Raw genomic sequence first — 11,467 nt, forward strand, 5'->3', positions numbered from 1 at the left:
GGCCAATTTAACCATATTTGATCAAAACCCCCAAATTACCCTTTAAAGGCCCATATTTTCCCCAAATCACTCCAAATGTCCATCAATTTGATCCCAATCTCCCCAAATTTCAACCTCAAACTCAAATTCACCTTCAATATGACCAAAACTAAAATCAAAATAAAAACTAAAATCAACCAAGATAAAATTCACCTCCACAACATTCAAAATATAAAACTGCTCAAAATTTAATCACAAACATCACACAAAACTAAAATTGCAACTAAATTAAGATGTCTCTATCAGATGATCGGGAATTCCTTGGAGGAGGTAACCTACGGTTGCTAACGAGGCTTCCCACGATCTAAATGAAATTATGGAACTCATTAAGTTGAGTTTAGTAAGTTTATTTGGACTAAGTGAATCTAATAGAAAATAGTGGTGTCGGAACGAGGGAACCGTGGGATCCTAATCGGTGTCGCTCTAATCAAATTTAATATGCCCCCACAAAATTTAAAGAACTTCAACCATATGGCCACCTGATTTAACATCAAAACTTGAAACACTTGAAAACTCAAACTCGTCGTGGCAAGGAGCTTGGAGCTAGCATGGTGGGTAGCACGACCATCTTCAACAACAAAACTTGTCTTTCTCAGCTAAACCAATCTTCCTTCCTTAGACTTAAACAACAAAGCCATAAGACTTCTAGGTTGCTAGCTTATGCAACGTATATCCTCATCTTATCTTTAGGCCTTCGTATAACCCTACTATACTATATAAGCCCTAACTCGTCTTAGGATTTCGAGGTTGTCGTTTGTCACGACCTAAATCCTCACATCTTCCAGGCAATTTGTATGATCGTTTCACACGAATATAAGCCCTAACTAATAAATTGACAGGATAAAACACCTAAATATTTCTCCTCAAAACTGAAGCTAAGCATTATGATAGCTTGGGAAGTCACCGGGGTTCTCCTCTGAACCCATGACATCCCCTAGTTCTTCCTCCTTTGGACTCTACAACAAAATATTCTAAATTCGAACCAATCCCTTTTCACACCTCTACGTCTGAATTCATTGAAAAGTCCTACCATTTGAAACTCCTTGAAGATAATATTTCTTAATTTTTATCGAGAGTCTTCTTAGGTGGCTTTGGTCATTTAAGATGTAATTAACTATAGGGGCTTGCCTTATAGGAAGCATGTCCGAACCCAGCTTAATATAAACCTTATTTAATCCTTTATATTAAATAAGGGAACTTGTCGGCAAATACAAATGTTTCGCAGACCAAACGGATGTTATATATTCCTTAGTTTATTTGATCGAGCTTCATCCTTGTGTTTATCCTTCAGGATAGATACATGATTTAAGGTACAGTGCTCTTTCATTTAAACTATAAAAAATATGGGGTCAGTTTGATTTCATATTTTTCTAAAACTAAATATATATTTAAATTAAAGCGTCCTTCCGAAGCGGGCGACCAGACTTCTATTCCGGTGACCGACAGCTTCTTACGGGCAACTCTCCAACTAAAAATAGCGCGGATAAGGTCGTAAGGAGTAATGAGACCCAACTGCATCCAAACTACGTGAGAGGTAGGAGATCATGCATGGCTTTGACTCACACCTTGGCGATGAATGGCATGAAGATCCAAACAGATGATTTTAGGAAAATGGTGGATGGACTCTAGAAGGAGGAAATCACCATCCACTCAACGATCAAAGGTATGATGCTCTAACTAGAGGAATACTTAAGAGATCAAATGGATAATATGCGGTAGGATTTGATGGGGGAGCTCTAAGAGGTACAAAAAATCCATGAAGAGATGAGTGACACATGTGCTAGTTTGGAAGAAATGCGTGGAGGCATCCCACTATGCAAGAAGGCACCAGCGACACCCATCAACCATAACATCTTTGTGTTAAGAGGATTGAAGTTCCAAATCCAAAGAGTTTTGAAGGAGCTCGCAGCACGAAGGAAGTGTATAACTTCTTATGGGGACTTGAGCAATATTTTTAGAGTGATGGGGAATACAGATGAAGATGCAAGAATACAATTTGTGACTCTTTATCTCTCAGATATCGTTATGTTGTGGTAGAGAAGAAGTCAAGGATATATGGAGAAAGGTATGTGCACCATACTCACCTTCACTGACTTTAAGAATGAGCTAAAGAGGCAATTCTACCCTAAAAATGCAGAGGATGAAGCTAGGGCCCCATTGCAAAGGCTTAAGCAAACTAGATCGATTCAAGAATATATTACAGAGTTTACTAGCCAGGTTCTTGAAATTCCCGACATGTTTGATAAGGAAGTTCTTTTCAACTTCATGGATGAACTCCAACAGTGGGCAAAGACTGAGCTGAGGAGGCACAATGTGCAAGACCTTGTCACTGCCAGCGTGGTCGTAAAAAGTCTAGTTGACTGCTAAAGAGAGTCCATAAAGCTAGAGGATGAAAATAAAACAAATGCCAAAGTGGGGGAAGACAAGGTTCAACATAAGGATGAGAGTCTTCGTGAATCGACCCCATCCAAGGCAAGAGACGAGGGGAAGTCTAATAACAAAACAAAACCATACAACAACTGTTTTCTTTGTGGAAGACCTCATTGGGCAAGGGATTGCCCTTAGAAGATGGCTTTGAACTCTCTCCTTGCAAGCCATCAAGAGGAATAACGTGGTGATATGAAAACACATGTGGGGTCTATATAACCGCTGAATGAGATGCAAGCTCCAACAAAGCCCCAAATAAAAGGGTCACTCTTTGTGGAGATGATAATAAGCAGGAAGACAACTAGAGCTATGGTGTACACTGATGCTTCCCATAACTTCATTTCCGCCGAAGAAGCAAAGAGATTGGGTTTGCAGATGCTGAAGGAGGAGGCTCCATTAAGGTGGTCAATTCAACAGCAAGGCCAATTCATGGAAAAGCCAAAGGAGTAAAGAACAGTATTGGAGCGTGGTCAAGTAAGTTAGACTTCTCTGTCATTACGATAGATGATTTTAAAATTGTTATGGGGATGAACTTCTTGGATCAAACAAGAGAATTCCCAATTCCCTTCGCTAATAGCATGTGCAACATGGAAAGGAATCAAGTGTTTAGTACTGCTAACAAGGGCTAACAAGTAGGAAGTCAAAGTGCTATCAGTCATCCAACTCAATGAGGGCATTAAAAAAAAAGGGGATTTACCTGGCTATTCTTCACGAAGAAGCGAAGCCCTAAGGAGAGAAGTGGTGGAGGATTTTAAAGAGCTACCACCAATGAGGGAGAAAAGGCATTCAATTAGGATGGTGCTAAGGATTAAAGCACCAGCAATGAAAATCTCACTGCATGACACCCCTCTACCATATCACCATGGAAAAACCTAATTTTGCCAAGAGCAAACAAAAGAAGCTGGTCTGAGGGCCAAGAGGAAGTCACAATGAGGGGATTGCGAGCTTAAGTGGGGGAGAGTGTCACGCTCTGCCATCTTAAAAAAAAATTTGGCAAGGTAAACTTGAGAAAAGAAATTCTTGAGAAGCCCATAATATAGAAAGCATTCAAAGAGACTCTAGAAGAGTTCAACATATTCTAGAAAAAAACTAGAAAGAAGGAGAGTAATCTAGACAACTCTAGAAGATTCTACCTCATTCTAGAGAATAGTCCAAGAATAAACTCATGAATAATCTAAAGGATCTGGGGTCATGTATACATATAAGAATGGTGTAGATCTATCTAGAAAATAGTCTTTTCTAAGGTAATCTAGAAAGTTCCTAAGGTTTGGGAGATGACTATAAATAAAAGTCCCTCCCCTCATTTGTAACGATCCGAGAAAGGATCCAAGGAAACCATCCAAGCTTCCAAGTTTTCAAGTGTTATAATTCTTCTTTCTTAGTGAAATGTTCCTTTCTCCAATACTTTTCCCTACTCTTCTTAGAATGTTTTGTGCTTACAAGTGCAAGTGTTGTGAGAGATATTAGGCTGATTTAGTGCTAAAAAAGAGCGCTAAATTCGCACGGGTGACTTAATATAAGTTAGTTCATGACACGCTGCTCTCTAAGCTTCAAAACATGAAAAACATTAAGAATTTGCTTCATCTTTAGGACTGTCTTAAAAATAAAAATGACATTTTTATCATTAGAATTCCCAGTGGCGGCGACAACCATCAAAATGACAATGTCGCTGGAAGAGGGGAGGATCTAGGCGAGCGTTTAGAGCTGAGAGGGGGAGCCACGCCGTAACAGAAATCTTCAAGTGTAAATTTTAATTTTTTTGGCCATATATGTAATAAGTATTATTTGGATAGGTCCATATGTAAAAACCCTTAAAAAACATTAACCCACAATTATGATTTCATCATTTTAGGCACATGTACATTACTTTGGATGGAATTGCTACATATCTACGTCCGCGAGTTAACATTTGCCGGCATTCCAATGGGGCTGACGCAGCGGCGGAATCATACTCGCTCCAATGGTAACATACTTATTACCATAAATTGTGTATTAGCGATATAATCTAATTTCCACACGAAAAACTGAAAGCGCAACTAATAAAGTCGGGGATAAAGATGAAGAGGCCTGAAGAAAGGACCTTGTCCTCTTCTGCCATTTCGGACACAGCTCTTCTTCTTTTTCCTTCTTCTCGTCGGGTGGGCCTACCAGTCTCCATCGAGATGGCTTCCGCCACCGCTGAGAACCTCCCGCGAACAGTCTTTCTCGGCGTCGACGTCGGGACTGGCAGCGCTCGAGCAGGTGAATCATTTGTCCTTGTTTATTCGCGGAATAATTATGACGTAGATTTTTTTTGAGGCGCTAGAGATTTTTTTTCTGCTTATCGAAAGAATCACGCCTTATTCAAATTGTGTAGACATTCGTTTTGATCTTATAAAGTTGTTTTGAAACTAGCTAAAAGTACCCATATTTATCCGATTTCTGATTGTTTCATTCGTGTGGAGAAAACTACCATTGTATCTTCTTTTTACAACGTTCTGCAAATTATCTGTATTTAAATTCCCGTTTTTGTTGTATGCCAATAAAGTTTTGCATCCTAGGTAATTTTCTATGCATTTGGAGTTGGCCGAAGTTATTTATTCTCTTTCCCGTAGAGGCCTCTTATGATTTGTTGTGGTATAACTCCATTATTGTTGGATCATTAATTGTAACTGGCTTACATCACCTAGGGAATGGCTCGTCAAAGGAGAAGAATTAGGGTACAATAAAATGAAAGAAGACAGAAAAAATCTCTTAATTATGGAGATGAAAACTGGAAACATCTAATGAAATTCCTCGACATCAAGCCCAAAAGATCCCCCACCCTTTGTCTAACCTCTTTTATTTGTAGTTTTGGATAAGCCCTAGGGATAGTTACATAAATAACTATAAAAAAAAGAGAAAATATATTGAGACAATAACAATGATATAGTAAGGTGTAGTGTATTTATATAGTATAGCACTGCTCGACTATATGACAAATTGATAAAGTTGTCATGATTTGCCTAGTTAGCTCGCCGAACTGATTTGACAAATTAACTGGGCAATTGTTTTAGCCAAACAGTCAGACTGAACTGATAGTTGTCATATTATATGGCTGAGTTGGTTGAAGTCGGTTAAGCGAGTTTGTCAAGTTGTCTTGCTGAATTGGTTGAATTTGACCGCTATTTTGTGCTTCGTCCGAATATACTTATGATATTTTCATTAGGTGTCGCTCCTGGCACTGACCCATACATTGAACTTGGTTATTGGTTTTTTATTTACATATTTAGTTTCTCGATGCTTTATCTATTTGACATTAAATCTGCAAAAATAATAAGAAATATAATAATTTATTCAAACTAATTAATTAATTAATAGTACTCTTGTGATTCATGACCCTCCCCTTTTTATCCTTTATAAATAGATCATAAAGGTAGGGGGCACCACTCATTAAATTCACTAATATGATAAACTGCTGAATTGTTGTGCATACATCTTGTTGCTATGTATGAAATGATCTTTTTTGTATCGAGGACTTGAAATAAATATTTGGTGTACTTTTTCTCTATTTGCAAATTTTTCCACTTGATGAGTTTGCCTTCTAATAAAATGTGTTGCTTAATGAATGTATGTTAACTAGGGGTCTCAAAAATCGACCCGACATGCCAACTCAACTCGAAGTTGACTCGAAAAATTCGAGCTAGGGTTGACCCAATTATTTTTTGAGTTTGGTTCGGGTCAGAGAATTCGATCCGTTTATTATTCGGGTCGGGCTTGGGTTGAACCTGAAAATTGAAACATGACCCCAATAAACACGAAATTTCGGGAAGTTTAGGGTTAGCGGGTCAAGTTCAGGTTCGGGTCTTAGTTTTCAACTCGTTTATTATTTGGGTCAGGTTCGGGTTGACCCTATTCTGGTTGGACCAAAACCCTACTTGCTGACCCGAATTGACACCCCTAATGCCAACTATTCTTTTATCAATTGACCAGTTTGGAATAATCACATACTAATGTCCAGTAAACTCTAGTCAACTAGTGAGTAACATTTTCAAAGTGACTTCATAATATATAAGTTCCGTGACTCGGGTGCTCCCCTAGGACCGGGCGCAGTAGGAGACGAACAAGCTTGTTGTCTTGGATCGGATTTCTGGCTCAGTTTAGCAGCTCCAGGTGCCGTTTGACCCTAGCCTTCATAGGATTTGCCTTCCAACTGATGCGGGGCCCAATCTTAATTTTTCCTATGTTATATATTTGTTTTTTGATGTTTTATGGTTCCGTTTTTGGTGAATTTTCTGCGGGACAACTGTCAACTTTCCAAGGTTTTCTCTCCTAGGGCTATATCCATGGGCGAGTGGTGCTTTGGTTTTATCTCTTTCTGAGGTGGTGATTCTTCTGTAAGGGTCGAGTGGTGCTCCGACTGTATTTCTCTCTTGAGGTGGTATTTATCCTCGATTTTCCCATCCTCCACACTCTTCCCCTCTGACTTGCTGCCGCCATCTCGGAAACACCACTTCGCCCTTTTCCTTGCTGCCAACACCCCTAAACCGCCTTCTTCCACACTGCCTCATATAGAACATCACTCTTCTTGCTGGCCTGTAATCCATAGCCCTTTCTCTTTGTTGCCCCTCGCTGCCAAATCTCCCACTTCATCGCAGCTGCTCTTCCAGGCATTCCGCTTTGCTGCCATCATAGTTCCCGCCCCTCCTTTCCATTTTCAGCAACCCCACAACCCATTCCCGCCACTTGCTACCACTGCCCGACCACCTAGATGACCTCCACCACCACAGGATTGAACTCTAATGTGAGTTTGAGATGCTTTGTATTTCCCATTTCAGTGTGTGCTTGGTTATAACTGCATATTTTGTTTTTTTAGTAATTATATTTGCGTTCCTATTTTTATTTTGGTTAACTCCGATATCATTCCGTTATAGCGGATTCCTCGAACGCCTTTAGCAACTGAGACATTGTTAAGAATTTTCTTGCCGAATGTGCTTAATGTATTAGATATGGATAAATTTGGAGGTTGAATTCAAATGTTTCATTAATTCTCTTTAGAAATTAATTCCTAACATCAACTTTAGTTGGTAAATCAAAAGGAGTATTTAGAAAATTTTCTTATTTCAAATATATACATATAAACAATCTTTAGATATATCATTTCCTAAACAATTTTTAAAGAAAAAAATAGAATAAATGACTTTATCAAGTGCTAACTATCCTTCGCGTATGGGCCTCTAGCTTGTCGATAAACTCTTGTTCTAGGGGCTTTAGGCAATGCAATTGGGGGTGGTTATGCAAATTTTAAGTTTATCCTTAAATTAATATTTTTTATTTCATTTTGATCAAGGTAGACATTTTGGTCTAATTAATTCTCATAGATTTTAAAGGAAGAAATTCTTTAGAGCTAACCAAAATTTTATATGTTTCAATTTTGTTTTTCTTGATTTGTATGATATATACTTATTTTGATAGAAAAACTTATTTTATGAGTTCCCGAGTGTTAAAATCTCAAAAAAATTGTATTTGGTTGTTTAAGGAAAAGAATTTTTTTAATTTATCTTTGGTCTATGTCCTCAAAATTTATTTACTAGTTTGTATCTTCAACTTATATGCTCCTAGTTTAAGTTATTATCAAATTATATATGATCATATTCATATTGGTGCAGTTTACCAAGTGCCAAATTATGAGCTGCCAAGTCGCTTTTCTTTAGCATTAAGCCCCCTATTTTAAATTACTTCTGTTTTATATTAGAGTTGTAATATTTTATCACTCTTAATTTCTTATTTTTCACAGAAGATTGAATGCGTCACATCTCAAGCAAATTTAGCATCGTTTGTATCCCGTCATTATTCACATGCTCCCATTTGTCAAGCTCATTCTCCTTAAAACTTGATACTACTATCTGACTATGCACGTTATACTTAACTTGTAACATAGCTTCTACTCCATGAGAAAGCATAAAGGGTGTTTGCCTAATGGTTGTAGTTTTAAGAGCCTAAATGGTTGATCATCCTCTCATCTGTATTCCTCAACTTCAATAGTAAATCAATGTTTATTATCTTCTCTGAATATATGTTTAATCTTAAAATATTCAATTTTTCCATTTTCATTCTTTATTTTGAATAAATATTTTTGCATAATATATTCCTTAGTCTCATAAAGCCGTTCACTTGATTTACCACAAGTTGATAATCTGATTGAAAAAGTTAAATATTTCACTCCAACATTTGAAGCAAATCTTAGACCATTAACTAGTACTTCATACTCAGCTCGATTATTTGTGATTTCAAAACATATATGAACAAAATGATATAGTAAAATCTCGACCGGAATTTGGAGCACTATTGGACCATTCCAATATCAACCCACTATCTGTTAGATGCCCCATCTACTATTAAACTCCATAAAAATTATCTTTTGGAATTATTTCCTTATGATCGGTTCTAAATTCAAAAAAATCAGCCAAGGAATTGGCTAATGTTTGTACTTTGATAACATTTTTTGGTGCATAAGAAATATTGAACTCGTTCAACTTAATTACCCATTTAACTAATCTATCAGAATAATCCAATTTAGCAAGGACTAATTTTAAAGGGTGGCCAGTGATGACCTGTACCAAAGGTAGGGGGTGTAAATGAGTCGAGCCGATCTTGAGTCATGCCCAACTTTAGTTCAGTTCATTGTTAGAATATAATTTTGAGCTCGAGTTCAACTCATGGTACTAACAACAGGCTTACTAGCTGGTTCGGGAGCTCAAATGAAATTTTAATGGGAGCTTATTAGAGAAATCACGAGCTACAATGAAATTTTCATGGGTGCTCACCAAAAAAGTCAACTAAATGATCAATGACAAGAGAGGAGATGTGCCGTGGTAGTTCAATAAAGAAACATCGTCATGATTGAAATCTGATTAGTTGTGCCAGCTCGTAGGACTGTAAATGAACCAATGCACTTGATGTGAGCTCAAATTTGGCTCGATTAATGTTCAATTCTGTTTGTTCAAAATATTAAATAAATAAGTTCGAACATTTTTTAAAACACAGCTTCTTACCTATCTAGGCGGGCCGCTCCCCCTTCATGCGGACTTTGGTGAACATGTCACCCAGCCGATGCCTGCCACTAATTTCAAAGATTCGGCGGATCTGGTGGTGATGCTCTGGTAGCCCGCTGAAGGACCTCTGTAACGTAAAAAATAAACAATGTTATTTGGTATAATAAATAAATTAAAATTAAAATTCTAATTCAAATTAAATGATCTTACTTCGAACTTCCGAAATTACATGTCCCGAGTGACACTTGTGGGGATGAATCTGGAGAAGGAAAATTTATTTATACAAAAATTATTTAAAATAAATAATGAACATAATCTAATGCTAAAGATAACTTACTGGCTTCCCTTTGCAGAATATGTACCCTCGCAAATGCGGGAGTTGAGGGGCCAGGCTCATTGGAGGAAAAAGTTGAAGTCCGAGTAGGAGGTAATTAGAAAGTGGGTGCAGTGAGCTTGAATTTTGTTAGGGTTGTCAAAAAGGCTTGTCGTTCGTGAATAGCTCGTGTTTAGATCGTTTAATAGCTCGTGTTTGATTCGTTCGCTAAGCAAACGAACTGAAGGCAAATATTTTTTTGAGCTCGATTTATAAACGAGCCGAACACGATAAAAAATTGGTTCGTTCGTGTTCGGCTCGAAATAATAAAATAATAATATTTATTTATATCCTTTTTATAATAATTTTTTATGTATTAAAAATTTCTAAATTTTATTATTTTTAAACTTTATTTGGGTAGTATAATTATAATAAATATAAGTTTAAGTGTTAGATAAATAAATATATAGGATTGGGGTGATATCTATGTAAATGGGCTTAATATAAACATATTTTTGATTTAAGGGTTAGATATGTAAATACATATGAGTTGGGCGGTATGTAGGTAAATGCCCTAACAATTTTAAAAAGAAAAAAATATTGGTTGTGCTCCCTCAACCTATTCTTCTCCATGTTACGTCCCTTATTTTTTTGTCCCACATCGGATATTTACCTAAGGTGGTTATTTAATTATTGTTTAAATATTGAATGAAGCATAGGAAAACATTATGTTGGAGTTTGGATTGTACTTCCCAAGGCTTAAATTTAGCTCAAATTAAAGATGAGGCAATTTGACCAATTCAAATAAAATTGTGCAAAATATGAAGGTAATCTTTTCCATCTGTGTTCCTTCAGTGGAGTTAAACATAAATAATAATAATAATAAATTTTAATGTGCTTAGCAAGAAAAAGTTTTGAGCTCACTCAAATTTGGTTGGCTCATTTACAGTCCAAAATATTGAGCTCAATTCGAATAATTTGAGCCAAATTCGAACAAATCGAGTCGAACACGAACATATTTTAACGAGCAATTTCGAACACGAGCTGATTTTGAACACAAACATTTTCAAACGAGCTAAACACCAACAAGAGCTCAACTCGCTCATGTTTGGCTTGTTTACACCCCTAAATATAGTAGACAGGGTTGCAACTGGTAGTCGATACTTAGGTGTGGCAGTAGCAACAGGTGTGGAAACGAGTATCGTAGCAGATGTGGCAGCAGTGGGGGCAACAATTGTGGCAGCAAGTAGAACATCAGGTATTGGAGCAGGTGTGGGAGCCCATACAGAAGAAAACAAGCCCTTCTCGCTCCTGTAGGTGTGTCGGCACAAAAAAGAAGAGAGGTTGTTTGGGGGTCGTCCGTAAGAAGCTGTCGGCAGCCGGAAGTGAAGTCCCGTCGCCCGCTTTGGAAGGACGTTTTAATTTACATATATATATATATAATTTTAAAAAAATATGAAATCAAACTGACCTCATATTTTTCACAGTTTAAATGAAAGAACGCTCTACCTCAAATTCTGTATCTATCCCGAGGGATAAACACAAGACTTGAGGATGAGACTCAATCAAATAAACTAAGAAAACATATGGACGTCCGTTTGGGTCTGCGAAACCGTTTTATTTGCCGACAAGTTCCCCTATTTAATACAAATAATTAAATAGGGTTTATTTTAAG

At 37.2% G+C, this 11,467-nt stretch overlaps 1 protein-coding gene across 1 annotated transcript in view; it reads left to right on the forward strand.

The window, feature by feature from the left end:
- Window positions 1–4,475: 4,475 nt before the first annotated feature.
- Window positions 4,476–11,467, forward strand: part of LOC110032282 (FGGY carbohydrate kinase domain-containing protein) — a 56,254-nt gene continuing 49,262 nt past the window's right edge. The window contains exon 1 of the mRNA XM_020735858.1: window positions 4,476–4,707. Within this exon, the coding sequence (XP_020591517.1) occupies window positions 4,524–4,707 (184 nt within the window). The 5' untranslated portion in view covers window positions 4,476–4,523. The remainder of the gene's footprint in view (window positions 4,708–11,467) is intronic.

The sequence above is a fragment of the Phalaenopsis equestris genome, unplaced genomic scaffold (genome assembly GCF_001263595.1).
Source record: "Phalaenopsis equestris unplaced genomic scaffold, ASM126359v1 Scaffold000906, whole genome shotgun sequence".
NCBI lineage: Eukaryota > Viridiplantae > Streptophyta > Magnoliopsida > Asparagales > Orchidaceae > Phalaenopsis > Phalaenopsis equestris.